The sequence below is a fragment of the Muscardinus avellanarius genome (assembly GCF_963383645.1).
Source record: "Muscardinus avellanarius genome assembly, chromosome: 21".
Classification (NCBI taxonomy): Eukaryota; Metazoa; Chordata; class Mammalia; order Rodentia; family Gliridae; genus Muscardinus; species Muscardinus avellanarius.
This window is the reverse complement of record NC_137807.1, coordinates 4780723-4807134: the sequence shown is the minus strand read 5'-3', so window position 1 is coordinate 4807134 and position 26412 is coordinate 4780723. Positions and strand designations below refer to the sequence as shown.

Below are 26412 nucleotides of genomic sequence, written 5' to 3'. Positions count from 1 at the left end.
TTTCTTTTTTTCTTTCTTCTTTTGCGGTACAGGGGATGGAGCCCAGGGGCATTTTACCTCCAAGTGACACCCCCAGCCCTATTTCTTATTTTTTATTTTGAAACAGGGTCTCACTGAGTTGCAGAGGGCCTCACTAAGTAGCTGAGGCTGTCCGTGAATGGCGATCCTCCTGTCTCAGCCTCCCAAGTACTGGGATGACAAGCGTGCACCACCGCGCCCGACTTCCAGGTCTCTTTAAATTTGGTAAAATGGAAGCTCTGCCCTCTTGCCCACTTCCCTGGGTCCCTGGCCTCCACCAACCTGCTGTGCACTGCCAAGGGCCTGGCTGTTCCAGGGAGCTGCAGTAAGCGAGGCCCGCTGTATTCATCTCTCCACGACTGGCTCTCTCTGTGCCTCTCCTTCCTTCATCATCCCCAACTGCAGCTGCCACAAGTAAACCCTGGGCTTGGCTTTTCTCCCGTCACAATATGTTTTTTAGAGAAATTTCCAGATCAGTGGGTATGCATAGAACTCATTTCTGATGACTATATAATATTCCCATAACCAGCTGTTTTCAGGCTGTTGCGGACTACACCATGATAAATGTGGCGGTGTGAACAGAGGGCACGGGGTTGCACCTGCAAAGGACTCACTGGGCCATGAGCTTTGGGCATTTAGAACGTCATCACCAAAAACGCTGTCCAAGGAACACCAAATCAGCTGGGCATGGAGGCGCACACTTGTCATCCCAGCACTGGGGAGGCTGAGACAGGAGGATCGCAGTTTGGGGACAGCCTCAGCTACTTAGTGAGACCCTTTGTAACTTAGAGAGACCCTGTTTCAAAATAAAGAATAAAAAAAGGCTCAGACATAGAATACTTCTGGGTTCAATCCCCAGTACTGAAAAGAGAAAAAAAAAACCACCAAATCATAATCTCAGGAGAAATATCATAAACGACGTGTTTCCCAGCCAGGTGCAGTGGTCCGGGGCTGTAACCCCAGGACTCTGGAACAGGAGAATGGCAGAAACTAAAACCGTGTCTCAGCAGGACTACTGTTCACCCTATGTAATACTCCACAGAACGCCTGGCACAGTGTGCCCGGAGGGGTCTTTCTGCTCCTCTCCGGTGGGATGTGCTGTGAGGTGTTGGAGCCATTTTCTCCTGAGAGTCAGGATTCCTGCAGAGCCGTTCAGCAGAGACTCCGAGAAATTGGGTCCATTCGGCTTCCCGGAACATGGGACGGGTGGTATCTTAATAAGCTTCTTTCTGCTAAGCAGGCTAGCTCTATATGAAGCCCCTGTCGATTGTTGAATTCCTCCCAGGGGAGGCTGCTGGGTGAAGGCTACCTCTGTCCTGCAGGTGCCATCTGGGCCTGCTGCAAATACTCAGTACCTGCCGAGAGACGGACCCTTCCCTTTGCCTGGCAGCCATGGGTACCGTCACGGGTGGGAACGGGCACCTGCATAGGTTTGTTGTGAACCGTGGCTTTTTTGTACCTGGGAAGCAACTATTCCTTCTTCAGTGCTCAGCTTAAAATTATTATTATTATTATTATTATTATTATTATTATTATTATTATTATTTTGTGGTACTAAGGATTGCACCCAGGGGCATTCTACCTCCGAGCTCTATCCCCAGCCATTTTTATTTATTTATTTTTGTTACGAAACAGGATCTCATTAGGTTGCTAAGAATCTTGCCATGTTGCCGAGGCTGTCCTCAAACCTGAGCTCCTCCTGTCTCAGCCTCCCAAGTACTGGGATTATAGGCGTGCACCACTGTACCCAGCTTTCAGCCTAAAAATTTTTCTTTGGTGAAGCTTTTTTGGCCTTTGTGTTTGGAACCAGTATTTCCTCTCCCCAATTTTCTGCATTGGGGGAACCTAACTTCTCACCCGTGAAATGTCTCCCCCTAGGATGTGGCACGTCACTCTCAAAAACCTCCTATTTATGCGCGTGCTGCCCAGCGTACTGTACCGGCAGCGAGGCTCATCTGTAGAGTCGCAGGGTGTTACAGAGACTGAACTGCACGCTGAGAAATGCTTCTAATCAGGAGCGTGAGATGGCAGATGTTTGGAGAGAAGTGCTGTGCATGGATTTAACTATTTTCCCACCGACGGTCTTTTGGGCTGCCTTCAGAGCTTTTTCCTTATTAATTACAGTCTTGAGGCCTTTTTGTGAGTTTTAGGTGCAGCCTCTAAGAAGTGGTACAGCCCCGTCCTAAGGAGTATTTATTTATTTATATGTATTCATTCCTCCGTTTTCATGGTACTGGGGATTAAAACTAGGGGCGCTCTACCTCTGAGCTATACCCCCGCAGCCTTTTTTAAAATTTTATCTTTTTTTATTTTGACATGGGGTCTTGCTAAGTTGCTGAGGGCCTCGCTAGGTTGCTGAGGCTGGCCTTGAACCTGCGATCCTCCTGTCTCAGACTCCCAAGCACGGGCACGTGCCATCACACCCGGCTAGGGATGAGTACTCATGGACTAAATCGAAAATTCCAAATCTCGGTACCAATCTATAGTCCCACGTGGGGAGTACAAGGGTCTCGATGTTTTCTGAGCCACTAGCTTAAGGATCATCTAAGCACTTGGATAAACACGGATGGGGAGACTGGAGAGGAATCTCCCTGGTTTAACGTGCGTCTCCCTAATTGTCATGAAAGCCGAGTGTCTTTTCCCAGGCTCGTGGTCGGCCGCTTTTACTTCTTTGCAGTGGAATGCCTGTTGATCTTGCGCGCCGATTTTCCTTTGGCTTATCTATTATTTTTTTTTTTTCTAGTCTCCAAACTTCTTGCCTGGTAAATAGGCCGTGAATATTTTCAGTCTCCTCTTGGGTTTGTCTGCCCTGTGAAGCCCTGTTGAGACCCTGGACCACGGGGGCATAATTCTTGTCCCTCCAATATCTAGCTCCCCCCTGGCCATAGGGGCCGGGGTGCAGGGTTTTCAAGGAAACATACCAAGGTGTTGCCAAGTTGGGTCTAGGTGCTAGGGCCCTGCAGTATCCTGCACCCCACCCTCATGTACCTCTTTCAACTCTTCTTTTCCTTTTTATTTTGGTGGCACTGGGGATTGAACCCAGGGGTATTCTGCCACAGCCCTGTTTTATTTTATTTTTTTTTTAATTTTGAAACAGCGCCTCACTAGGTTGCTGAGGCTAGCTTTGAACCTGCGATCCTTCTGTGTCAGCCTCCCAAGTCCTGGGATGGCAAGCGCGCCCCTCCATGCCCGGCTTTATTTTTGTTTTGAAGCAGAGTCTCACGAGGTTGCTGAGACCCTGTGATCTTCTGTCTCAGCCTCCCAAGTACTGGGAGTGCAAGCGTGTGCCACCGTGCCCGGCTCTTTCAAACCCTTTTTCAATGTTGTAGAACTTCTCCATCGTCCACAATTCATCTCTTCAGGGAATAGAATCAAATATTCACTCTCCCCATTTCCTCCCAACTCTGTTTCTTTATAACTTAGTACCAACCAGATCGCCCCACACCAGCCCTCTCCAAGCTAATGCAGAAAAAAAAAAAAAAAAGAATAGATAAGAAGGCAGGAAAATCGAGTTGAGCTGCCTGGCTCTGAAGCCCACTCCAGCTGGGTCTCAGACATGTTTAATATCCTGGCCGGTCATTAGAACAGCAAACGCTGCATCTTAAAGATGGGGAACGCGGTGCCGACGGAAGGAGCCTCGGCCCGTGTGACCACTGTGATGAAAATCGATCCTCTTCAAAGGAAAAGTCAAAGCGAGCACTGAAATACTGCCAAGCGCACTGATACCGTGTGCCCCTCGCAAAGGCAGTTAAAGAAATGCGTGGCCCCCTCTGCTACGGACGTGGGAGCGGCGTGGGGCCTAAGGACTGGCCGTGCTTGGCAGCTCACTGCACTCTGTGCAAATTAAATATTTCTTTTGTTAGCGCATGTTGTCAAAGGAAAGAGAGGGAGGGAAGAAAGAAATATAGATTCTCAGAACAGGGTTGCAGCTGCGCTGTGGAAAGGCCAAGAGCTCGGTGCAGTCCCCGTGTCTCTGGGAGTCATGCACACTTGCTTTATGTCTGCTCTGGATCCAGGGCCAACTTCCCCAGGCTCTGCAGAGCCTCCATTTCTCAGTTCTCCATACTTTCTCGGTTTCTGGAGGGACAGAGGGACCAGTGCGGACCAGTGGCTCTTAGCCATGGGCAGTTTTGCCCTCATCGATGGGCACACTTTGGTTATCCCAGCTGGGGCAGGAGATGGTGCAGCTTCCGGTGCACGGGCCCAAGGACGGTACCCAGTGTCCAACAAGACATCTGGCCATCGCGACCGAAAGGATTATTGGTCCCAAGGGTCACCAGAGGTTTCAGATGAGAAGCCCTGGAGAAAGCCGGTTAAACCAACCCAGGACTGGCGGGTCTGTAATTGAAGGGGGGAAGCTGGGGGCAGTGGGGTGTCTGGTGGGAATTTGCTGGTAGCCAGTGGTGGGTGCTGTCACTAAAAGAAAAGTCCCGCTCAGTGCCTTCTAAGTCCTGGCCAGTCAGCACGGCAAACACAACTCTGTTCTTGGCAAGAGAATCCAGAAGTTCAGATATTTAGGTATAAATGTGTGTTGGCTTCAAAACCTTTGTGCTGGGCGTGGTGGCGCAGGTTTATAATCCCAGTACTTGGGAGGCTGAGAAGGGAGGATGGCAGGTTTGTGGCCAGCCTCAGCTACTTAGTGAGGCCCTTTGCAACTCAGTGATACCTTGTTTCAAAATAAAGAATAAAAAATGGGGCAGGGGGTGTAGCTCGGAGGTCAAATGCCCCTGGGTTCCATCCCCAGTACCGCAAAAATAAAAAGAAAAAGGAAAAAAAAAAAAAGGAAATAAAGACAGGAGGAGCTGTGGAGGAGCTGGCTGTGACTTTTGGAAGCAGGCCTCGAATACCCAGGCCAGAAGCCGCCATCCGATGGCCGGCTTCCCGCAGTGGGTGATTGGCGAGTGTCTCTCAGGGGGACCTTAAGCGGATCAGCCCAGGCTTGGGAGGTGCGGGGCGCGCGGTGTCCTCACTTGGAGGCATGACCTACATTCTGATTACAAGTGCATCTTTCTGTTCCTAGGACAGAGGAGAGCAGAAGGCTGTCAGGGGGGTGGGGAGATGAGGAGGGGGCTTTTAAGACCACTCAGCTGCCCTGGGGCAGGGTAGGGTGGCCCCGGGCCAGGAGTTTAGTCCCGTTCATTTTAAGGCAGTTTCCTATCTGTGGTGGATGGTGCTGGGTTTCCATGCACAGCCTCGACATGACGATTCCTCCTGGAATGGACTTATTAAGAAAGTTATGGGGGGCCGGGCGTGGTGGCGCACGCTTGTAATCCCCGCGCTTGGGAGGCAGAGACAAGAGGATGGCGCAGGTTCGAAGCCAGCCGCGCACTGGCTTAGGAGACCCTGTTTCCAAATAAAAATGTAAAAATAGGTCTGGGAGTGTAGCCTGGAGGTAGAAGGGCTTCCAGGAACCCCAGTACCACCAAAAAAAAAAAAAAGTTATGGGGGACACAAAATGAGTTGGCTGTTTTTATGTGTGTGTGGTACTGGGGATGGAAACCAGGGGTATTCTACCTCTGAGCTACACTCCCAGCCCTATTTTTTTTTAATTCTTTTTAAAATTTGAAATAGGGTCTCACTGAGTTGCAAAGGGCCTCACTAGCTGAGGCTGGCCGCGGGCCGCGATCCTCCCGTCTCAGCCTCCCGAATGCTGGGATGATGAGCGTGCGCCACCATGCCCGGCTGAGTTGGCTTTAATATACAGTGATAACTAAATAATATTATCAAGGATCTGCGGCCATCGGTAAAATCGTGACCGGCGCCTGGGCACTCCTACGTGGCTTGTTGAAGCCAGGCAGAGGCTTTATCCGAGGCGAGCCAGGAGGAAGAGATGCTTCAGGTTGGCGGGGCAGACAATGTGGATGACTGAACGCAAGCCAGAGGGACCCCTTGCGTGCCCCGGGGGGAGGTAAGGGCCTCTGCTCCCTCTGGGACCTCAAGACGGGATCATAAAAGTTTTAAAAGATCAAGAGCTACTTGAGGAAGCGAAGGCAGGAGCAGAGAGCTGGGTTAATAAGAGCAGAAGGCACCAGGGGCCAGAGGCTCAGTTCCGTCATTTTATGGGCCAGTGGGTTTCCGACGGGAGTGTCCCCAAGGCTCGGGACAGGACGCCCACTGTGGCCTCAGTTAAAGACTGTGTAGCAGCGGAACCTGGAAATGTCAGGACTCAGGGAAGTCGCATTTCCCCGCGGTGGCTCTGAGCTGAGCCCTGATCAGTGCCTGGGCACGAGTGGTATCGCACCCCTAATCTAATTTAGCAGGTGTTCTCTCAACAGTGAGGCACCAGGCTAGGAGCACAGCCTACGTGCTCTGTCCCGACCGTGGAATATAGTATAGCCATGAAAAGAAAAGCTCGGTCACAGGCTGCAACACAGATAGACCCTGAAAACTTAATCATGCCAGGTAAACGTGGCCAGACACAAAAGACTGCATATTGTGTGATTTCGTTGTAGGACGTTTCCAGAAGAGGCAAACCCAGAGAAACGGCAACTAGACTTGTGGGTGCCAAGGGTTGGGGGGGGAAGGGAGAAGGCTGAGTGACTGACTGCCAGTGAGCAGGGAATTTTCTTTGGGAGTGAGGAGATTGTTCTAGAATTAGGTTGTGATGAGAATTGCAAAAATCCGAAAATATAATAACCCACTAAAATATACACTTTAAAAGGGTTAATTTTAAGGTATACTTATCATATTTCAATAAAGAAAGTCTACAAGAGACAAAATGTGGAGGTTAACATTTCTTTTCTTTTCTTTCTTTTCTTTCTTGGTACTATAAATTGGATCCAGGGGCATTTTACCTCCAAGCTGCATCCCCAGCCCTATTTTTTTTTTTTAATTTTGAAACAGGGTCTCACTAAGTTGCTGAGGGTCTTTGCTTAGTTGCTGAAGCTGGCCTCGAACTTGTGATCTTCCTGTCTCAGCCTCCCAAGTACTGGAATTACAGGTGTGCGCCATGACACTCAACTGATTTATTTTACAACTCTGTAAGTTGTAGATAACTGATAGGTGTGCACATAATTTTGGTCAGGAGACGTGCACATAAATTATGTCGAGTGCAAGGGCGATTGAGTTCTCTTCCCATCTCTGTGGAAAACTCAGTCTTTTGCCTACTTAGACATTTATTTCATGACCTGAATATTTATGGAGGTTTGCAGCCAGCCTCAGCTGCGTAGTGAGGCCCTCTGCAACTCAGTGAGACCCTGTTTCAAAATAAAGGATAAAAAATAGGGCTGGGAATGCCGGGTGCAGTGGCGCACACATGTAATCCTAGCATTCAGGAAACAGAGACCGAAAGATCGCGGTTCATGGACAGCCTCAGCTACTTAGTGAAGCCCTCTGCAACTCAGTGAGACTGTTTCAAGAAAATAAAAATACTAAAAATATAGGGCTGGGGGTGTAGCACGGAGGTAGAATGTCCCTGAGCTCAATCCCCAGAAACACACACAACCCTTCCTTCCCTCCCGTTTGGCACCAGGCAGTTAATCCCAAGGACTTTCTACTGTTGAGCTATACCTCCAGCCCTTTTTATTTTAAAACAGGTTCTCACCAGGTTGCGGAGTCTTGCTACATTGCTGAGGCTGGCCTCAATGGGATGAGATGCCTCAATCCCAATGAGATGGGAGGATCACATCCTCCCATCTCAGCCTCTCGAGTACTGGGATTACAGTTGTGCACCACCACGCCCGGCACTTTTCCTCTTTCTTAGCTGTTTTCCTCTTTTTGAATTTTGTATAGAGCAGAGATGTGTCTGGGTGAAAAGATTCAACTCCCCAGACTTCCTCGTTGCTAGGTCTTTCTTGTTGCTGGGTCTTCTCTTAGCAATGAGAGCCAAGAAGACACCTACTGGTTGTACTTCCAAGAAAGCTGTTGTTTTTCTTGCCCAAAGGGACAGACATAGCCAGCCTTCACCCACTGTGAAAGTTCTACACCTTCTTCCACTTATCCTGCTTGGGACATGAAGAAGGAGACTGCGGGCGTAGCCGTGGGGAAGGGTACCACGTTTCAAGGATGGCGAACCAAGAAAGGAGCCTGAGTCCCTGGTGGTCCAAATGAACCCCTGGGCTCTGCACCTCAAGTCACGTCAGAGGAGAGAAGGAAGCCTATTTAACGAGGCCACAGTCCCGTGGTTCTCTGCTCATGGTCCTGGTGGGTATGAGCATCCATCCGGAGCGGGGAACATCATATATAGAAAGGAGATAAGACCGGCAAATTCTGGGATGAAGGCAAACTCAACACCCATTCATCAGAGCAGTTTCTCCCCGACATGCAAGTCAAAACAAGATTTGTGAAGGCCCGTGAGTGCAGTCAAGTGTTGTTAATTATTTGGAAAGGAAATTGACAACAGGCAGCGCCTGCCACCCCACCCCGTGGCTGAATTCAGGCGAGACGTCAGAACGCATCCGGCATCTTTTCTCGAAGTGACTAAATTGAGTGTGTGTGTGTGTGTGTGTGTGTGTGTGTGTGTGTGTGTGTTAGAGAGAGAGAGAGAGAGAGAGAGAGAGAGAGAGAGGGAGGGAGGGAGGGAGGGAGAGAGGGAGGGAGGGGGGGAGGGAGGGGGAGTAGATTTTTTTAAACCCTTACATTTCCTTTACATTTCCACTCATTTTGGTGGGAATGGGGCTTGAGGATGGGAAAGGCGGCCAGCTGTATCCGCTCTGGGTATCGGATGCTCTTTCATATATATATATATATTTTTTTCTTTCCCTAATATGGTCAGAGCGTCTTCTCCATTTCTTTCTCATCGCACGTTAACAGCACAACAATAAAAATAACATCAGATTCGACCCAAGCAAATCTGGGGGCAGAAGGAAACCATCCAGGGACTCCGAGGCAGAGAAAGCTCGGGACGGAGCACTCCCAGTTGGTTCTTGATTTTATTTAACTTCGTTTCGCCCCCGCCCCCGCCCCCGCCCCCATCTTTTACGATGTGGACGCGAGATGGAGTGCGGCCAGCGCTCTGCGGGAGGCTGTGCAGGAGATCCCCGTTTAACAGGAGACGATGAGAAATGAATCTGAGCCCAGTGTAACTAAGTTTGCACAGGGACAACACAGCCCCTTGAAGAAGATTGTCATCCCCAGATGTTAGCCGACGGTCTCGATTTACCAAACTGCCCGTTGGTGTTTACGGCTCCCTCCACCAGCCCTGCCTAGTGCCAGCTCTGTCTTCGTGACACCTGGCTGATCAGGGGCCGGTGGTTTAATGGAGAATGTAAATTTTGTTTTCTCTCTTCCCCTCCACCTCCCTCCCTCTGTTCTTCCGTGCTTAGTTAGAAAATCTCTGCTCTGCACTTTTCTGAGGTCCTGTGTACATCTCTCTTTGCTGTGTTGGTGGAAAAGCTTTATCCTTTTCTCCATTTATTAATAATAATAATAATAATAATTATTATTATTATTATTAATTTTTTTGTGGTACTGGGGTTCCTGGAAACCCTCTACCTCCAGGCTTCACTCCCAGACCTATTTTATATTTTTATTTGGAAACAGGGTCTTTTAAGCCAGCGCGGCTGGCTACAAACCTGCGCCATCCTCCTGTCTCCGCCTCCCAAGCGCGGGGATGACAAGCTTGCGCCACCACGCCCGGCGTTTTTCTCCATTTAAAAGCTCACGTGTAGCCAGGCATGGTGGCACGCAGGTCTGTAATCCCCGCAACTCAGGAGGCTGGGGCAGGAGGATTGTGAGGCCAGCCTTGGCAACTTAGCAGAAACCCTGTTTCTAAATAAAAGATCAAAAGGGCTGGGGATTGGGGTAGAGCGCCCCCCGGGGTTCAATCCCCGGTAACAAAACAAACAAACAAACAACAAATAACTCCGGGCATGGTGGCGCGTGCTTGTGATCCCAGTACTTGGGAGGCTACAGGAGGATCTCAGGTTTGTGTCCAGCCTCGGCCATTTACTGAGACCCTCTGCAACTTAGTGAGACCCTGTTTCCAAATAAAGAATAAAAAAGTAGGGGTGGGGTGTAGCTCAGGGGTAGAATGCCTCTGGGTTTGATCTCTACTACTACTGTTACCACTAACTACTACTAACTACTACTACTACTACTGATGATGAGATGATAATAATAATAAATATAGACAAACAGAAAGAGCTCATAGTGCTTTGCACATCAGCCCTTGAAAGAGAAAGTAAAGAACATGTTTGAGCCAGGATTTTGCTGCAGGACAGACACTGAGCAGAGCCGGCCCCTGTTTCTGCCGGGAACACCCTTCCCACAGGGCCCCGGTCCTGGCCTGACTCGGGGTTATAAGTCCCCTCCTCCAGGATACCCTGGCCACCTGTGCAAACCCACGCTGGACGCCCCCACCCTGCTTTAATGCCCCTCAGCGGGTCTGGCTTCAGGGTAGCTCTCTTGATCCCTTCTGTGTTCCCTCTCCACTGAGAGCCACAAGACAGAGGGTGTTGGTGCCCGCGGTGTGCCCGGGCCTAGAGGTGGGCGCAGGTGGCTCAGAGGAGGCTCCCTGGAAGCTCTCGCTCACTGAACAGATGAATTAGAAAACTGCACAAAAGTGTCATGGCCGAGCACTGGACAGGCACCGAATCCTTTGCTCTCGAGAGCAGTCCCCGGCCGTGGGAAACACGGCCCGTCTTGCAGACCTAAGGTGATCAGAGCTCGGAGAGAATGCATCGCTGCCCCAAGGTGCTTGGCCATCCGTGGCAGAGCCAGTTCAAGCCGCAGGTCCTGGATTTCGGCCGCTCTCCGCAGTAACTTTGTTTTCCGAAGCGGGGACCCCCAAAAGCCTGCATCTCGGGCTGTCCTGAGAGTCAGACACCTTCTGTTTCTCAACTGGAATTTTAGAGAAATGGCACAGTGCCGGCATCAGTTGGGGTGAGCACAGGACACCACTGGACAGAGGAACGGCCCGAGGCTGCCACGGCAGAGCTCAATTTTACTGGAATATTATGCTGCCCAGAAAAGAAGAGGGAGACCAGATGCCCCTCCAGCCCCACTCTCAGCAAGGGTGCTGGAAATGACCACTACCACAACAGCCTTGCAGACTGTGCGTCTGTGGCCCTCGAGCTTGTACGCTGAAGACCTGTCCATTAATGCAACCATATTAGGAGGCGGTGCCTCTGGGAAGTGATTAGATTTAGTCCCCCAGGATGGAACTCGTGCCCTTCTAAGAAAATAAGGAGACCAGAGCTCTCTGTTCACCACAACTGGACACAGTACAAAGACTGCTGCCCACAGACCAGCCGGTGTCCGCTGAGAGGGAGCAGCTTTCAGCCGACACCACATCTGGAGGTGCCTTGAATTTTCAGCCTCTGGGTCTGAGGGAAGTAAATGTTGGCTGATAAAGCCACTCTGACTATAGCATTTATTTTTTTAGCCCCAGAATAGTGGGACAAAAGGTAAAATGTAGCTGGGCTTGGTAGTGCACGCCTGTCCTCCCTGTTCTTGGGAGGTTGAGACACAGGAGGATTGCGGGTTTGAGGAAAGACTCAGCAATGTAGCGAGACTCTCCGTAACTTACCCAGACTCTCAGCAACCTACTGATCCCTGTTTTTTCTTTTTCTTTTTTTGTGTGTGTGGAACTGTGGACTGAGCCCAAGGGCATTCTACCTTCAAGCTACACCCCCAGCCCTATATTTTAATTTTTATTTTAAAACAGGATCTCGCTAGGTTGATGAGGACCCTGTTTCCAAACAAACAAAAATACGATAAGGGCTGGAGGTGTAGCTTAGAGGTAGAATACCTCTGGGTTTAATCTCCAGTGCCAAAAAAAAGGTGATATTTGCTGAGCTTTTCCTGTGTAGCCAGCACAGTTCTAAGCACTCCACAGGTTCAATTCACCCTTCTTTGGCACCACAGTCCTGTGATGCCCCCTTTTTAGAATAGGCATGAAGGCCTAATTGCTCCAAAATGATAGGGAGCTGGGGTTCAGTCACAGCAATGCAAACTTCTCCCGGAGATCACATGGCCCGGTGTCAGGAAAGCGAGGGAACCTCTGGGGACGTAGCGCAGCCCTCTCCACAGTCCCCAGGAACAGAGACCCGTCCTTGGCCCAAGCAAGGGCGGCCTTAGCTCTCGCAGCCGCTCCGGTGCCGGCCAGAGCACCTGTGCCATGCTCCTTCCTCACGTGATTAGAACCTTTTGACAGCCGAGCACTGTGTCCTGAACGCATGCCCTCCGGCCAGTCTGACCTCAGTGGACCATCAAGACTCAGGCTCGTGAAGGATCCTTGTGCGTCTTCTACGTTCAAGGACTCGCACAGCTCTCCTTCAACAATCAGAGGAGGATTTTCGAGTCTCTGCTTGCGGCAGAGCCTCTGGGCTGTCCCCTCCTTCTGCTGCGATCTTCTGGCTCAGCCCGTGACCATCGAGGGTAGGAAGAGACACTTCCCAGCTTCCCTTGCAGCTGGTCATGGCCACGTGTGTATGCTCTGCCCATGAGAGGTTACATGCGCAAAGTGTAGGCTCTGCAGCTGGGTATGATGGTGCAACGCCTGTCATCCCAGCATCCGGGAGGCTGAGACAGGAGGATCCGGGTTCATGGCCAGCCTCAGCTACTTAGTGAGGCCCTCTGCAACTTAGTGAGACCCCATTTCAAAATAAAGAATAAAAAATTCAGGCTGGGGTGTAGCTCAGAGGTAGAATGTAGAATTCCCCTGGGTTCAGTCTCCAGCAAAACACACACACACACACACACACACACACACACACACACACACACATACACACACACACACACACACACACAGGATTCAAGACTATCCAAAGCAACTTAGTGAGGCCTTCAGCAACCTAGCAAAATACTGTTTCGAAACAAAACAAACTAAAAAGGGCTGGGGATGGGGTGGGGTAAAATGCTTCTGGGTTCAATTTCTAGCACCACAAAAATAAAATAAAAAATAAATAATAAATAAGGAAGGAAAGGAAGAAAAAAGGAAGGAAGGAAGGAAGGAAGGGAGTAGACTCCCAGCTTTTCTGTGGGCCATAGGCACCGGCTGAAACTCACAGCATTGGGGCGCCATCTTGGCTCGTGTTGACCACGGTGACATTGGGTGGTAATGGGGCGTCGAGCTAGGAGGAGTCTGAGAGTCTGAGAGCACTTTGCAGGCTGGAGCTGCCACAGCAACACGGACGTCCAGGCAACCCTGCTGTGCAGAATCAGCGACGTCGGATTCTACCACAGGAGTGGCCAGGCTTGCCAGCTGACCCATGTCTATACTGCAGCCAGCTGGGTTTGTAGACAAGCGGCTGGCTGCGTACGGAGCTGGGGTCTGAGCAAAGCGGCCACCGGAACATCATGGTGACCTGCCTCTATCCTTAACCGAAGCCTGGGCAAGCGCTTCCCCCACCCTAGGTGGAAATTAAGGGTATGATGGATGAGGTGTCTTCGCCGTTTAGCCAGCTTGGTTTACACCCCGCCGGTGAGAGAACACGGCGCTCCAGACGGAACAAGGGCGGAATCACGAGGGCCACTTAAGATGAATTAGTGTGCTGCAGAAGGCAGAAGGGAGAGTTATTGAGTTCCCCGGGAAAGCACCGAGAGCAGCTTTTGCGGAGCGCCCTGCCACTCTGTCTCGGAGAAGAGGGTGCGAGGTCTGGGAGACTGGTTCGAAGTTATTAAAATGATCTCTTTCGTGTTGAGAGAGCATCTCTCTGCCACGATGTTTGCACCTTTTAAAAAGGTGTTTTTATGCTTTCTTCTGAGCAGAACCTTCGAGGATTTTGTCAACTTCTGGAATCTGGGTGTCATTTCAGAATGCTTGACACTGGGGGGCATGGAGGTGCAGAGGGAGACAGGACAGAGTGGGGAGGACCTTGGCGTCGTAGAGACTGAGGTCAGAGAAAGACAGTGCGGGGAAGGCAGAAAACACGTCCAATCACCATTATTACTATTATTATTTTTGGTACTGGGATTGACCCCAGGGGCATTTTACCTCCGAGCTACACCCCCACCCCTATTTTATTTATTCATTTATTTTAGTTTAGTTATTTGCAGTACTGGGGAAGGAATCCAGGAACAATCTACCTCCAGCCTATACCCTCAGCCCTATTTTTTATTCTTTATTTTGAAACAAGGTCTCACTAAGTTGCCGCGGGGCTCACTAAGTAGTTGAGGCTGGCTGCGAACCCACAATCCTCCTGTCTCAGCCTTCCAAGTAGAGGGATGACGAGCGTGCATCACCACGCCTAGCATTATTCATCTATTTTAAAACAGAGTCTCACTAGATTGCAAAGGCTGGCCGCGAAACTGCGTTCCCCCTGCCTCAGCCTCCAATCCTTATTCTGACTTGTGGAACAGTCTGAGCGGTTGTTTGGTATCGTCTGGGGTCTGCTGTCCCAGTCTGTCTGCTGTGCATTGGCAAGTGATGGTTTTTACATAAGTTCCATCATGCTTTACATTTCTTATAGACTTTGATAAAGGCAAAACCCTCTGTGGTCTGACGACCCTGCTCTCCTTTGCTCCTGCTCCATCCCGGGGCTCCCGTGTGCTGCTGCCATGTTGAATCAAGTTGGCAGGTGCCTCCCCTCATGGTTCTTGAGCACACGAGACAAAGAGCTCGGGCTTCTGCTGGTATTACAGTATAGCAGCTGGTACTTCTCTGTGGCCAAATATATACATATCTTATTTAATCAATACCCCTATTTATTTATTTACTTATTTGTTTATCTTTATCGGCGCATTGTAGCCATATATCTGAATGGAGTACAAGATGGTAAAGGCACACATGCACACACCACTCACTTAGGTTACATTTTGACTGGGGACCCCATGCTAGATTAGGATGGACAAGAAGAAAGCAGAAACTCTTTATCTTGGCCAGGAAAAACCACAGATGAGGCTTGGGTCCAGGGAGCAAAGAATCAGCTTGTAGAGATGATGTGGCCGGGGGGTGGGGAGGGCCCCGCAACATGGGAAGACGCCTTGGCTTAGGAATCTCTTCCTGGTCAAGGGAGCATCTGGGCTACTTAGAATCACACAGGAGGGGAGGGAATATCAACACGGGCCCTTCGTAGCCATGAAAGCTTGGCGAGTGGTCTTTCCACTTGAGTTTCCACGGTTCCAGGTATGTGTGGACCCCCAAACTCAGTGGGATCATTTTATTGCCTCTAGTGGTGTCTGTGAATTGAGGGTTGAGGATGGGTGTGGCTGGGTTATTTGGGTTCAAATTTCCTATTAAATCACTGTCCAGTAATATCCAAATATGGAACAGGGTCCAGAGCAGCTGAGAACTGGCTGGACATCACGCTCTCTTTGTGAGGCTTGAGCTTCTCTTGATGTCTTCCTCAAGGGTCAGTTGAGCTTCCTTACAACATGGCGGCTGCAACAAGACTGCCTAGATGTTGGCTCAAGGCTCTGCTATGGCCTAGAAGTCACACAGTGTTACTTTTGCTGGGCATTATCAGCCAGCAGCCGGCCAAGTGTCAGGGTCAGGAGACAAACATGCCATTCCTCATCTTTGAGCATGGTGAGTGTGGTAAGATTCAGAGGGATACATGGGCTACAGACACTAAAGGGTGTGTCCTTTGGTGATGTTTTTAGAAAAATATAACTGTCACATCATTTGAAAGTGGGTCATGCAAATATTTACCGTACCACCGTGAAGAGAAGTGATTACAAAGTACCCAGAATCCTGAAGGCTCTCAGTACGAAGCACCCTGTACTGTGAGTGCTCTGGGTATTAAGCACCCAGCACCATGGCTGTTGGTACAAAGTACCTAACACCATGAAAGCTGTCAGTACAAAGTGCTCAGCACCATGAAGGCTTTCAGGTGCCATGCCCTGACTGTTGGCTTTCTCATTCTGCATCAGATAGCTAGATAGATGACATATATGTGTATATATAATATACATAATATATATAGATATAATATATACACATAGATATATAGATAGATAATAGATGATAGGTGGATGAGAGATGGTAAATAATTGATAGATGATAGATAAATAGATCACAGGTAGATAGATAGATAGGCAGATGATACATATGTCTTCCAGGGAGGATTTAGTCTGAGCAGTTTCCTTTAGGGAACAGAAGATTATCTTAGCAAGTCATTCCTCTAAACTCTGCTGGAAGTGTTTGCACTAACTGAGCGGCGACAGGCACGGTCATGTTCCAGAATTCTTCAAAAACGAATCGCTGCGTATGCTTATGAGGTATGCAATCGAGACTGCTTAAATGAATACTAATGGGCATTTGTTTACCATTTCCCAGCGATTCTCGCCTTCTGAGCAGCCGTTCTCGTTATTACCTGCTGGAGTTATACCTCTCCTCTGCGGCAGAGTCCCTGAAGCTTGATGCTCTTAATTAAGGGAATTGCGGGCTTCGGCAGCAGCTGTTTGCATTCCAGAGAGGTAGACCAGTAGGACAGGCATCCTTTGGTGTCCTAGGGAACACCTGGACCCCAGAAGGTGTCCCCCAAGAACACCTGGGGAATTCCAGCTGCTCTGCCAGTTGCCACAGACACGGAGGCAGGAGGGATCTCCAGGCCACACGTAGCGCTGGCACGCTATTAAAGCCGTGAGCGGACAGGGGAGGAAGGACTATGGCTCAGGGTCATATTTACAGCATCTGTCTAAAAGCTCGGTGCGTCTGCGTGACCTGATCTGTCAGGAGGAGCCATGCAGTGAAGAGGCGCGCAGCCCAGGCTCTGAAGCCGCGGCCTCAGTTACAAACCCCTCGGAATGCGGTGCCCGGTTTTCTTCCAGTTTGACGCAGGCTCTGTGCTTGCAAGATACAGCCGGCCAGTCTCCTAGAGAAAACGGGCTTCCTTCTGGCTGAAAATGGCCACTCTGGCCCAGGATTTACTTAACTGATGAATAATTTTTTTTTAATTTCCCCTCTTGCACAATAGTCCTTTAGTTTGAGCTGAAGAGTAGTTTTAAAAGTCTGAGAAAATGTTCGCACGTTGGGAGATTTCACAGGATGATGTGGATTTTTTAGTTGCTCTAGTCGAGTCCAGAGACCGGGCAGCTCGGGGCCTGCAGTTCCCCAGGGGAAGGCTCTAGAGGTAGGGGTGGACTCTCTCTGAGTGGGTGCCACCTGCCTCTCGCTGTATGCTCACGGCCTGGGAGTAGGTGGATTCTATTTTTTTTTTTTTTTGGTGGTACTGGGGTTCCTGGAAGCCCTTCTACCTCTGGGCTACACTCCCAGACCTATTTTTACATTTTAATTTGGAAACAGGGTCTCCTAAGCCAGCGCGCGCAGCTGGCTTCGAACCTGCGCGATCCTCCTGTCTCTGCCTCCCAAGCGCGGGGATTACAAGCGTGCGCCACCACGCCCGGCCCTGGGAGTAGGTGGATTCCGTCTATCTTCTTCATGGCTTTCTAGTCCTTTCAAGCTTTTGACTCCTGCTTATAGTTCTCAAGTTTACATGGATTTCTCTGCTTGGGCTCTGCTAGAGCTACACCCTCTCAGCTTGCCACCTTGGACTGACCCTCCCGACTCTGCAGCCTGGACTTGTAAGGCGAAGGAAGCAACTGCAGGACACCCCTGGAGTGCTCTGGGAGGTGTCTTCCAAAGGGCACTGCCCTAAGCCAGGTGTGGGGGCACACAACTGCTATCTATCTCAGGCCTTGGGAGGCTGAGACGGAGGATCACAGGTTCGAGGCCAGCCTCAGCAACTTGGTGGGACCCTCAGCAATTTAGTGAGGTCTTGTTTCAAAAGAAAACATAAAATAAGGCTGACGGAATATAGTTCAGTGGTAGAATGCACCTGGAACCAATTCTCAGTAAAAAAATTAAAAATGGTGTCCTATGCTTGGCTAAGGCTGAATCACATAGACAGAAATATAGCCCTTTTAGATCCTTACATATGCTTTAAGATTAGTTAAGAAGACAGTCTCCTGGCTGTCCCCAAACCCGCGCTGGCCTCCCTCCTTCAGGACCACAAATGGGAGGGGGCTGTGGATTCTGTTCTCACCTCGCATGCCGAGGTCCCCAGCCTCTTCCCCACCCCCTTAGTGGGGCTGGTCACCAGCTCTGGGCTGTGTCTCCACATCTATGCTGCGTGTATGTGACCAAACAAAATTAGGAAGGGCATGTCAGGCCATCCCCAGGATAAACCCCATGTTCAGAATGACCGTAAAGGTAAAATATGGCATCGAAGGAAAGAGAGTCTCCGTTTGGAGCTAGCCTGTCTTCAACTCAGTCTCTCTTTCCAACCACCATAAGCGAGCTGGGCTTCAGTAAGATTTTCTGTGTCGATTGTATTTACATACCTGTTTCTTAATTTGTGCGACAGATAGAAGTTCCCCACCCCCATGCGTTTATAGACCATAGAGCCATTTCTGCGTGAGAACGATTCCATCGCCTGCATGTATATTTAGTTGGGAGTATCTTCCCTGAAAAGCTTCCATCCTTTACCTGCCCGACGGTGCGACTCCTCGGTTCACAAGGCTGTCAAAAAGATTTACTGAAACAACGTGCACAGAGCATTTTGCAAAATGCCAGACACACAGAGAACCATTTCATAGGCTGTCAACCCCTCTGGAATACGCAGAGTGACTGTTATTTCTGTCTAACTTTTAAGATACTCTGCTTGCTTCCCAATGAGACTTTAACAGTAATGTATTAATAATAAAGCCTGAAAGGAGGCTTTTTAAAATGAACACATGCAACACTCTCGGTAAAGGTGTTCAGCACACGAGAGCCCAGGTGTAAGGCTCAGTGGGACGTGTACATTGGGTTTGAGCCGACCGCCCTGGGAGCCAGCCGAGTATGGGGCTTGCATCCCCCTTTGACATTTTTTTAATTAAAAATATTTAACTGGTACATTGTTGTCATAGAGAACTAATATCTAAAATCTACAGAGAACTCAAGAAACCGACTGTTAAGAAAACGACCCACTCAAAAAATGGGCAAGTGAACCAAATAGATACTTCACAAAAGAAGAAATTCAAGTGGCCAATAAACGCGTGCCAAAATACTCAACATCGATAGCAACTGGAGAGATGCAAGTCAGAACTACCCTGAGATTCCACCTGGCCCCAGTGAGAATGGCAGCCGTTCAAAACACAAACACCAGCAGATGCCGGCGAGGATGTGGAGAGGCGGGGACTCTAATGGTGGGGTTGCAAATTAGTGCAACCACTTTGGAAAAGAGTTTGGAGGATCCTCAGAAGATGGGAATGAACCTGCCACATGACCCAGCAATACCACTGCTGGGTATCCACCCTGTTAACTTCTGAGAATGTCTGTGGCTTAAAGAAACACCTGATTTGGGGCATTTTCCCCAAAGGCATAAACTTCTAGCGAAGCCAAGAGGATGCTTGGGGCAGACGCACCTACTAGATAAAGGTGCATCTTGAGGATGAAGGGAAGGGGCCAGCCCTTCCTTTCTGCCACGCTTGGGTCATTCTCGCAGGTGTTGGGGGGATTCTTGCTTAATATATCCAGCTGCTTAGACTAGCCCAGATGTTTTGATTTGAGCAAAGTTTCAGAACAACAAGGGAGATAAAAGGGCAGAAAGCACACACTCCCTTATAACTGTACTGAAAGAACAAAACCCTTGTCCCTGTGTTCAGACTCACCACTGCCGCTTTGCCTCTCCGCCCCTGCGGCCACAGAGCCTTCTGCCTTGTGCCGGGTCGGCCTCAGGATGATGGGGCAAGATCTGGCTAGAATGGGAAGTGCTCCGTGGACCGCTCATCCTGGGATGCCATCTACTCCGGGAGGCTATTAGCTGATATATGCTCGGATGGCTAGAATGCTGGCCCAGAGGACCAGAAAGTAAATGAGACACAGCGTGGCACATGTAGGGACCAGGTGTCAGCTGTCTGCTCGGGTCCCAGGGCTCACGGGAAGATGGAGATAAGGCCAGAAGCCCACGGGGCAGTTGGAGGTTGGAGCTTATGGAAGACAGTGGTCCACGAATCAGCTGTGTTTTGGACAGTTTTTCTTTTCTTTTCTTTTCTTTTTTTTTTGACAGTACTGGGGATGGGACCCAGGGGCATTCAACCTCCGAGCTACATCTCCTGCCTTATTTTTTATTCTTTATTTTGAAACAGGGTCTCACTGAGTTGCAGAGGGCCTCACTAAGTAGCTGAGGCTGGCCGAGAAACGCGATCCTCGGTCTCAGCCTCCCGAATGCTGGGATGACAAGTGTGCGCCACCGCGCCCGGCTTGGACAGTTTTTCTAACAAGCTCTCTCTGTCCCACTTGTCTGTCTAAGAAGCCACTTCTTGAAGGTAGGAAGCAGGAACTTGTACGTTTCTGAGAAACTCAGGTTAAGTTCATTAGAGAAGAGCCTAGGGCCATTTGCAAGTGATGAATTAAGAGGCAGTGTGTGTGTGTGTGTGTGTGTGTGTGTGTGTGCGCGCACGCATGCTGTGAATTGAACCCAGGGACATTCTACCCATAAGCTATACTCCCAGCTCTTTTTTAATTAATTAATTAATTTATTTATTTATTTTTGCGGTACCGTGGATGGAACCCAGGGGCATTCCACCTCCAAGTTATGCCACCAGCCCTATTTTTATACTTTATTTTGAAACAAGGTCTTACTGAGTTGCAAAGGGCTTCACTAAGTGTCTGAGTCTGGCTGTGAACCGTGATCCTCCTGTTTCAGTCTCCCCAGTGATGGGATGATAAGCGTGCGCCACCACGCCCGGCTCCTTTTTAAAAATTTGAAACACAGTCTTGCTAAGTTGCTGAGGGCAAGTTGCTGGGGCTGGCCTTGAGCCATCAGTCCTCTCGCTTCACCCTCCCCAACACTGAGGTTACAGGAGTGCACCACTGCACCTGGCAGGACCCCCCCCCCCCCCGCTAGAAGAAATCCGTAAGGAAGAAGGAAGAGACATAATTCACAAAGAAAGGTTGATTCCAATGTGTGATTCTCCAGCCTGGTCTTGCAGGGAGCTCTGGGTGTCCATTATAGTTCAGAGACATATGCTGGGGGCTTTTTTTTTTTTTTTTTTTTTGGTGGTACTAGGGGTGGAACCCAGGGGCTTTCTACCTCTGGGCTATACTCCCAGACCTATTTTATACTTTATTTGGAAACAGGGTCTCACTAAGTTGCAGAGAGCCTCACTAAGTAGCTGAGGCTGACTTTGAACCTGTGCGATCCTCCTGTCTCAGCCTCCCAAGCACTGGGATTACAAGTATGTGCTACCACGCCTGGCTAGAGCTAGGCTTTTATGTTCAGTGGCCACCCTCATTGGCAGATCAGCTCCAGGAAGATGAAAATCCCTAGGATTTGCCTGCGATTTGCAAGAGCAGATGAGAGGGACCCCATAGCCCCTGGCCATGATGTGAGCATAAACCTTGGTTATGGCCTGGATTGCACCCCCAAAATTCATATATTGGAGCCATTGCCCTCATTGCAACTATTTGGAGATAGGCTCTTTATGGAGGTACACAGGGCTGAAAGAGATCACGGTGGTGAGAGAGGCTAATTCCAGAACGGAAAGAGACACCAGGGATATTCTGTCCGTGCGCAGAGCCAAGGTCCTGTGGTCGTGAAAATCACTTCGCCAGACACACAGGAGGCTTCCAAGAAGCCCCAGGATGAACAGGGCAGTCGGGGACTCTTTCTGGCTATCTCCCTCTCCTGGATACTCTTTCTGCTTCTGACAGGAGGAACTATTTACATACACAAGTTCACGGTCTGTTAATTAACACATTCCCTTTCATTGGCGTAATCAGCACTAATCGTGTGGGTTAATTAGAGCTTATGTGCATTCGATTCAGGAGATCGGATTTCGCCTCCCATCTCCTGCTTTGGACAAGGGGCCCAGACACACGTTCCCTTTAGGTTATTTTTGTTTCCACAAGGTCACAGATTCCCAATCCTGTCCTCAAACAATGGGTCCCCAACCTGGACCTCAGCCTGGCAGGATCAAAGACCTTCTGGAGGTCATGGCAGAGGGGGCTGGTGTTTGAATCTATGAGTTTTTCAGGGCACCAGATGTTTTCCTGGTTATATGTGAACAGAAGGACCAGGGAGGGGGAACAGGTGTTTATAAACAAAGTGGAGAAGTGTATTTATTATTATTGTTATTTTTTTGCATGTGTGTGTGGCCACTTTGCAATGTTTACTTAAGACACCGTTCAGTAATGAATCATTTCTTCCCTTGATATTAATAATCAATTCAGAATAACACACTGAGTCAGAGTATTCAAGAGCCCTAAAATTTACTATATATAAGCCGGGCGTGGTGCCGCACGCTTGTAATCCCCGCGCTTGGGGGGCTGAGACAGAAGGATCGCGCAAGTTCGAAGCCAGCCTCAGCTACTTAGTGAGGCTCTCAGCAACTTAGTGAGACCCTGTTTCCAAATAAAATATAAAATATGTCTGGTAGTATAGTCCAGAGGTAGAAGGCCTCTGGGTTCCACCTCCAGTACCATAAAAAATGACTATATATATATATATATATATATATGTATATACTGAAGCCCTATTTTTTTTTTTTAATTTTTGGACCAGGTTCTCACTAAGTTGCCGAGGGACCTTGCTGAATTGCCAAGGCTGGTCTTGAATCTGGGATCCTCCTGTCTCAGCCTCCCTAGTCCTGGGGTTACTTGCATGTCAACCATGCTAGGCTATGAGCAGAGTTTTATTTTATATTTTATGTGCTTTATTAGTGCATTGTTATTTCACATCAGAATATAAATCACGTTGGCACTGACCACAGTTTTTGATATTGAGAAACCAACTCTACATACTGTGTGTTTATACTGAAATATCACGTAAAACTCCATTAACATATACAACTACTTCCCACTTATCAGAAATTTAAAAGAGAAACAGATAGTGGAAGACAACTTTACTAAGTCTAAGTGACTTGTGAGTTTCAGCACCTCAGAGGAAAATTTGTTAAGTGTTTGTGGAGAGATGTTTTATTGGGCTAGTTACAAGTTGCAAGTTGCAAGAAAAACTATAGCGATACTAAATTTGGATTTTTTTTTTTTTTTTTTTTTTGCGGGTCTAGGGATAGAACCCAGGGGCATTCTACCTCTGAGCTACACCCCAGCCCTATTTTTTATTCTTTATCTTGAAACAAGAGTCTCACTGAGTTGCGGAGGACCTCGCTAAGGAGCTGAGGCTGGCCTCAAACTGCGATCCTTCCGTCTCAGCCTCCCAAGTGCTGGGATGACAAGCGTGCACCACCATGCCTGGTTGGAGTTGTTTTTCTTTTAATAATAAAGAGATGCTATTATTACTCTCATCATTAAGCAACCTTACCCCAACTAACATACAGAATGTATAAGAGCTACTCACTTAAAAACCTCAAATTATCAGTGTGGATTTATTTTTAATGAGATGTTTAAATTCACACTGAACACTGTCATTCTGTGTCCGTGTGGTTTTCATTCATCTCACAGAGATAAAGGCAGTGTCTTCAGCTAGCGCTATTATAATGAGGACCAAAACTCCTCAGTTATGATGATAAAATAAATCATACTATTCCTCACGAAAAGAAGAAAGGCCACCTTGCTTTGCTCTCTCCAATTTTTGTGGAGGGTCGTTTAGTGTTCAGCATCATCTAAGAGAATAAAACTTATACAAAACCCTAAGTGTTAAAAAATAAAATGTGTTTATTTACATTATGTTAAATATATAATTAAGTAATATGAAGCCATTAACAGTGTGTGTGTGTGTGTGTGTGTGTGTGTGTGTGTGTGTTACTGGGGATTGAACCCAGGTGCATTCTACCTCTGAGCTACACCCCCAGCCTGGTTTTATTTTTGTTTGGAATTAGGGTTTGGCTGGGTTTCTAAGAGTTTCACTACTTACTGAGGCTGTCCTCAAACCTGTGATCCTCCTGTGTCAGCCTCCCAAGTACTGGGATTATAAGCAGGTGTCACCACTCCTGGGTCATTAAAATTGTTTTTAAGAGAAAAAACAAGACAGGAAAAAATGTTCCCAATGTAAGTGAAAGCATCTTGAAAATCTGCTGGTGCATTATAATTACAATTTGTAAAACAAATCAAGCTACTGTACATCTACTACATGCATAGGATGGAGTTTATCTATGCAGGAGGAGGAAACGGACCACTTAGCAGCGAGTTATCCTTGGGTAGTTGAGACACTGGCATATAATTTGCTTCTCTTTCCCTTACGTAACCCTGTTTCCCAAATGTTCCAGAGTGAGTCTTTGCTGGCTTTGTAATCAGCACGCGATTATTTTTAAAGAATGACCCACACACCTCACATAGCAGAGTCTTATTGCCACTGCTTGTCACCTCCTTCCTTTAAGTTCCTTCTCACTGAAGACTCAATCTAACCCTCTGTGCAGGAACATCACGTTGTGACAGCCTCCTGGGACGATGTGGGGAGGCTCAGCCCTGAGAAGTGGGCCCCGGGGTGGATGCAGGATGGGGAGCGGGGCGCTTACCTGTTTGGTGCGCTGGGACCCAGGCGCTGGCAGGCCACCGTGGTGGTGGCGTGTTTCCCGCTGCTGTTCCCCACCTCCTGCTTGACCTCCCACTGCCGTGGCTCGCTGGTCTGCACACCTAGGACATTCACGCCCTTCTTCACCTTGGCTCTGCGGGATGGAGATGGTAGAGAAAGTCAGCATTAGGCGTGGCCTTCCCGAGGGCACCAGCTCCACCAAGCTTTTCCAAAATGGAAGGGCACGTGCTTTCAGACCGGAAGAGCTCACACTGGGTGGTCAGCACCTTGAAAAAGAGAGAGAACAGGTGCCCGCCAAGCTGCACAGTCATGCACCTCAGAACATGGGGCGCACAGAAGCAAATTCTGCACTGCTCCAGAGAGAAAAGGGACCGAGCAACCGAGTGGATTCCGAGCTCATCCCAGCCGCATGCAGCCTAGAAGAGACAGGGAATGTCTTGAATGTTCTCGGTGGAAGCAGTTGCCAACCTGGAATTTTATACCCAGCCCAATTATGCGCCCAGCGTTTCTATGCATGGGAATTTTCAAAAGCTTTACTTCTTACACTCCTGCTCTGAATTAGTTGGGGATGTGTGCCATCCAAACAGAGAGCTAAGCCAGAAGGAAGTCACGGCAGAAGGGAACCGAGATGCAGCAGAGGTAGAAGGCGCCGGGTCATGTTGAGCAGTCGGTCCTGGGATACTGCAGAGCCCCAGGCATGGGGAAGATTCCTACGGAGGCTTTCCTAATACATACAACGTGAGCCACTGTTTTTCGAGCAGATTTATTCAACTAGAGGATAATCTGGGGGTGAATAGAGCTAAATATACAAAAATCAAGGAAAAGAATGAAATCAACCCAGTTTTAATTCTGAAGATCAGAAATCATGCACAAAGAAAAGGTAATCATAATTTAATGCTTGGCTCTACTCTGATTCACATGTATACTTGTAAGAACTTAAACACTGAATACTAATCTAGACAAAACATGGTTATTACCTTGGAAGGAAGAGGAGATAGAAGGGAGGAGATTTATACAAGATAGAAAGGGGTGCATAGTTTTACCCTCCATAGTGGAAAATTTGTAGATTTGCCTAAAACTCAAAAAAGTAAAAAGAAAAGAAGCCAGGCGTGGTGGCACATACCTGCAATCCCAGTACTGGAGAAGCTGAGACAGGAGGATCACAGGTTTGAGGCCAGCCTCGGCAAGCAGTGCGACTCTCAGCAACCTAGTGAGACCCTGTTTAAAATAAAAGTAAAATAGTGCTGGGGTGTAGCTCAGAGGTAGAATGCTCCTAGGTTTAATATAGGAAGGAAGGAAGGAAGGGAAGGAAAACATCACATGAGAATGCCATTTAGTGATATGGCTTTAAATGCCAGAAGAGCAAAGAACTTTGCTTCTGAGTAGCGAAAGGAAGAATGTAGCTATGTTATTTTTAAATAAATTTTTGCTTCCAAATTTGTTGAATAGTCTAAGATTAACAAGAAGCTGCCAAATACAACCAACCCAACCAATCACAAACAAACAAACCCCCCAGATTTCTTTGTGCACGTTCCCCAGTGACAACACTGTGCATGAGAACGGCTCATTGTCGAAGTCACCGAATATGTTGGCATAATACTATTTACTCAGACACAGGCCCTATTCAGATGGCATTTCCTCTGCTTTTAAATTTTTTAAAATTTTTTGGTGGTATTAGGAATTGAACTTTGCCATAGAGCTATAGCCCCAGCCCCTATTTATTTATTTATTTGTTTATTTATTTATTTATTTATCGGAAACAGGGTCTCGCTAGGTTGCTGAGGGTCTGACTGCACTGCTCAGGCCATCCTTGAACCTTCGGTCCTCCTGTCTCACCCTCCCAAGCGCTGAGATTACAGGCATGAGCCACCATGCCCGGCTGGTACCCGGGATTGAACCCAGGTACAGCAGCTTTGCCAAATGATACAGTCACCAAAGGACTGGAACTTGCAAGTTACTTTAAAGCCGTCCAGCCCCGCCTGCCTGGCCCCAGAGGCAGCGGCCAGGAAGCTCAGCCATTTACAGGGAGAAGCAGCAGGCCACGGCCCATGGAGCGCCACCTGTCAGTCCTGGGCTCTGTAGCAGTGGAGCT

At 48.6% G+C, this 26412-nt stretch overlaps 1 protein-coding gene across 1 annotated transcript in view; it reads right to left on the bottom strand.

Annotated features, from left to right (window-relative positions):
* The window catches only part of TMEM132C (transmembrane protein 132C), a gene marked incomplete at both ends in the record, with an annotated part of 267928 nt that overhangs the window by 58085 nt on the left and 183431 nt on the right, over positions 1 to 26412 (bottom strand). Inside the window, one exon of the mRNA XM_080717639.1 lies at positions 24304 to 24453. Coding sequence (XP_080573765.1) covers positions 24304 to 24453 — 150 coding nt within the window. The remainder of the gene's footprint in view (positions 1 to 24303; positions 24454 to 26412) is intronic.